Source organism: Benincasa hispida, chromosome 2, assembly GCF_009727055.1.
Source record: "Benincasa hispida cultivar B227 chromosome 2, ASM972705v1, whole genome shotgun sequence".
In the NCBI taxonomy this organism is placed as follows: domain Eukaryota; kingdom Viridiplantae; phylum Streptophyta; class Magnoliopsida; order Cucurbitales; family Cucurbitaceae; genus Benincasa; species Benincasa hispida.
Genome location: NC_052350.1, coordinates 17396346 through 17401234, shown reverse-complemented (window position 1 = coordinate 17401234; position 4889 = coordinate 17396346). Strand labels below are relative to the sequence as shown.

Below are 4889 nucleotides of genomic sequence, written 5' to 3'. Positions count from 1 at the left end.
TTTGTTAGGTTAAAAACTAGTCTGAAACATGTATTAATTTTCAATTGATATTATGTGGTTCATAAACTAAAAATTAAAATAATACAACAAAAATGATTTTAACTCTTAAATTAAAATTTAGCCGCACACTTTTACCCATTACACTTATTAGTATCTTAATTAAATCTAGAGTTATTTAATTAAATATAGTAATTTTGGTTTCTTAAGCAGCAACTCAAATGGGATATTTTAGTCATTGATCATAGAAAATGATTCCAAAGGGTCATTCAAATTTCAACCAATATATTTTACCATTTTTTAATATGTTGAACTAAATTTCTAATCCTCGAAATTTAAAGTTGTAAATATCATATAAACATCTAATTCAAACATCTAGAACATAAAATTTTAATTTATTTTAATTATATAAATAAGATTCTTACAACTAATGAAAAATCCCGCGAGTTACATGAAATTGTATTTTATTTTAGTTTGAACATTGCTTATGTAGTATGGTAATGTAACAATATCATTTGGGTACAATACACTGTAAAATTATCAACTTATTATAAGAAGTTATGGTTGCTATTAATTAGTTGAATGATGAAATTAGTGCTTCACTGTAACATTTATCTTTCGAATACTTAACATAAAGAAACAAAAAAAAGAAAAGAAATGCTTTTCTATTGTGGAATGGAAATACAATACGCATTGTAGAAACCTTCATCAACCATTCTAGCAAGTTGTAGTGATTAGATATTAATTAATTACATATATAGCAGCCATTACCACAATTATTTTTAATCATCTGCTTGTTAATTAATATATAAGATAATGATGTTTCATTTTCTATGCCCTCCTCCATAACCCCCTCCATATCCTCCACCATAGCCCGACCCTCCACCTCCATGACCACCCGACCCGGAACCCGCTCGAGACCCTGCATACGAGCCTGCTTCAGATCCAGAGTCGGAACCCGACCCAGAAGAAGAAGAGCTAGAACTCGAACTCGAACTCGAACTTGATCCTGATCCCGAGCCAGAGCCTGAGCCTGAGCCTGAGCCTGAGCCACTTCCACCAAGTCCAATGCCAATTCCAGCTCCAATCCCAACGCCCACCCCACCCAAGTCAAGGCCCAAATCTTTCCTGGCCACTCGGCTGTGGGATACAACAAAAAGAGACGAAACAAGCAGAGCAGCAAGAACCAAGGATTTCAAACTACCCATTATTATTGATTTAATGAGATGAAAGCGCTGTAAGAAAGAGGAAAAACACTTGTGTAAGTGAGGTTACAGTTGAGAAGAAGTATTGGTATTTATAGGGCTATAAGAAGGAAGAGGTAGTGCTGAGCACGCGCCAAGTGTCATGCGCACATAGATTGCAGCATGGAGTAGTGGAGTAACATGCGCAAGCCGATCAATGGAGTACTCGTTTTCTTTCCCCCACTATCTTTTGTTTTGTTTGGATTATTATCAAATAAATAATATTTAGGTTTAATTTGAAAATGTGTGGTGGCTAGGGGCTAGGGCTATGCTCACGTATCATATGTGTTCGTTGGGTGGAAATTTCCAGAAGGTGATGACCGATATTTGCATTCAGAAAAGCATTAATAATATACATATATGATCCTCTCTACATATCACAATCTGCTTAGGTTTGGTCGGTCTGCCCACTAATTTTTGGCAAATTTCGATCCCAAACATTATTGGTTGTAATAGATTTTTAAGACTATAATTTTTTCCTTTTTAACACACAATTGAAGGAAAATTATTCCTCCTCCAATTTTTTGCTTCAATTTATTTGAGTTCATTGCTACAAATGAGAAACATGATCCTTTTATATAAGATTTGAGACAACTTATACATTTATTGTTAGAAAAAAATGTGTTCAGCTTTCCTATAATGAATATATATATACAACCTAATTTTAGTTTAAAATACATTTCAAAATAAGTGAGTACAAAAAAATATACATTTATATATGAAAATATGTTTCCTAATATGCATAAAATATTTTATGTATGTAACAAAAAGTAGCTAGGAATTCATGTCTCTAAAAATTATAATTCTCGTATATATACACATACATGGATGTGGCTTAATTAATTTCTATTAAGCCTTTGATTGCACCCCAACCAACTTCAATCTATCTGTTATGAAAAAGTTTTTATAATATGAATTAAAACATCCATTTTTTTTCTAAAAAGATACGACTATAGATCAATAGGCACATAGTAATATCTCAATTAGATTGACACATACGTAGCATCTTCATCATATCTATTATCCAAAATTATAATCAATAAAAGCATATAGATACAAACATCAATTATCACCATATTTATAATATATAACACTTAAATGCTAGAAAAGATTAAGCTGTAGATTAAGACAAATTAAAAAAAAAGTTTACAAATGTCATGTAAGCTTCTACTTAGGTGTCAATCTTTTGTAATTGGGTATCTTAAAACTCTTGTATTTAGGTATTTTTTGTGATGTATTTTCTTTTGTTATACAAGTGTTGCATTAATATAGCTACCTATGCCTCTAGCTATAAAGAGAGCTTACTTTATACTTTTTCATAAGGTTATGTTATAGAGTGTCCCTTTGAGAGTTTTTAGTGTGAAGAGAGAGGAACTTGTACTGTGAATATGTTGCAACAAAAAGTTCCTATTTCTCAACATTTTTCTCTAGTAGAGCTTTGTTTTTGTTAGAGAAGAAATTAGAAATGGAAAAGGAAAAGCTAAGGTGGAGGAAGAAGGGATGACTCACCAAGGTAGTTAAAATTTGTTTACCACTCACCAATCATATTGTGCCACTTGTAATATTCTTATTCTTTTATATCATTACTATTGTAAGAATTAGGAAAAACTTGTATAAAGCAATAGGGCTGTAGCATTCAAGTATTCATTGGAAATATAATACAAAAGGAAGGAAAATAAAAAAAGGGAAGTCCAAAGGATGTTTTATTTCCCAGCCAACATTGATCTTCAATTTGGTATCAGAGCCAAAAATGGCCGACGCCACCTTCACCGGAAACAACTCCTCCACCGGACTAGTCAAGTTTACTACACCGCCTCTCAATCAACTCACCACCACAAAGCTTGAATGAGGGAACTTCATGCTGTGGAAGACCCTTCGTTGCTGATCCTCCGGAGCTACAAGCTCAAAGGTCACCTCTCCGATCAGATACCCTACCCACCAATGTTTATTCCAACTACCTCTGAAGCAACTTCAAGTTCTTAAGTGGCCAGCGATGAAAGAGTGAGTTTATCAGAGGAACGATCACTCAACCCGCAATATGAAGCTTGGCTTGCAGTCGACCAACTCTTGTTGGGATGGCTTTACAACTCGATGGCACCAGATGTGGCTGTCTAACTCATGGGATATGAAACTGCCAAGGAATTGTGGCAGGCTATTCAGGAGCTCTTCGGAGTTCAATCAAGAGCTAAAGAAGATTACTTAAGACAACTTTTTCAACAGACAAGAAAATGAGGCCAAAAGATGATTGAGTACCTCTAATTGATGAAGATGCACTCCGACAATCTTGCACAAGCCGACAGCCCTGTGTCGACAAGAGCCCTCATCTCACAAGTTCTTCTCGGGTTTAGATGAAGAATACAACCCCGTGGTAGCAGGCATCCAAGGTAAACCAGGTATATCATAGTTAGATATACAATCTGAGTTACTGTCTTATGAAAAACGACTGGAGCATCAAAACTCTATCAAAATACATAGTTCTTTTGCACAACAATACTCTGTCAATGTAGCATTCAGCAGGAATCTAAATGGTGGTAAACCACACTTCAATCCTTCATACAATGGAAGTCGACAGTAGGGGAACAACTCCAAAGGCAGTAACAACAATCACAATCCATTTAATGGATAAGAAGGTGTTCGTGGTCGAGGAAGAGGCCGCAACAATAACTCAAACAGACCAACATGTCAAGTGTGTGGGAAGTACGGTCACTCAACCCTGGTATGTTATCATCGTTATGACAAAGAATATTCACAGAGTATTGGACAAGGCAGAGGAAACCAAGGGTCAGTCGACCCAAACAACAATACTACTGCCCTGTTCACGGTAGCTTAGCCCTCCAACCCCTTCATGGCCACACTGATGCGATATTTTATGCGGTGAATTTATGAAAGGGATTGCGGTGATGGGAAATGCGTGGTGCAATAATTTTTTTCAGCAGAATCCAAGTATAAATCCTACTGAGTTTCCTAGTAAGTCCAGAGTCAAACTCAGGGACTAAGGAAAACGATATGCGGTGGTAATTCTTAAGATAACCTTGCGGTAACAAATAAATTAATGATCAGTTGCTTTGTTGTTTGCGGTATAAAATGTATGCGGTGGAGTTAAGACAAGGGTTAAGAATATGGAAGATGAAGGGAACGGGTTGAAAAGGGATTCAACTAACACTTCCTAGGATTGCATTCATGTTATGCGATCATACAACACACATACACTAACAAATCATCTCTCAATGCAAATGCTACAACTTCTAGTTTTAGAACACATGCGATATATGCGATAAAGTCTATAGGACCTACACATAAGCCTCTATTCTTGTTTATGCAATGACAAATGACATACACACACACAAGGCGATCGCATAATACCATAACCTATCTCTAGGGTGCATGCGATGCATGTTGGCAAACAAAGCTTATCTCTAAGTCCCTATCTTTCGCTTATGCAGATCTAATCTCGCTCTCTCGAGTCTAGATTCTAACCTAGCTCTCTCAAATCTTAGGTTCTTTCTTTAGACTCTCTCTTGAGTAGCTCTAAAGGGGTGTTAGGTGCAACATAAGACAAGATAATCGCATGCAATGAACATCCTAGGTCATGTTAGCTAAGTTCTTCTCAACCTATTTGATAGATTTAGCTACTCATGCGTGCTTTTA

General features: G+C 35.8%; 1 protein-coding gene across 1 annotated transcript; it reads right to left on the bottom strand.

The window, feature by feature from the left end:
• Positions 1-588: 588 nt before the first annotated feature.
• LOC120071565 (glycine-rich cell wall structural protein 2) lies at positions 589-1275 on the bottom strand. The gene has a single exon (XM_039023903.1). The coding sequence runs from the start codon at positions 1203-1205 to the stop codon at positions 822-824; it is 384 nt and encodes a 127-aa protein (XP_038879831.1). The 5' UTR covers positions 1206-1275; the 3' UTR covers positions 589-821.
• Between the last annotated feature and the right edge of the window lie 3614 nt (positions 1276-4889).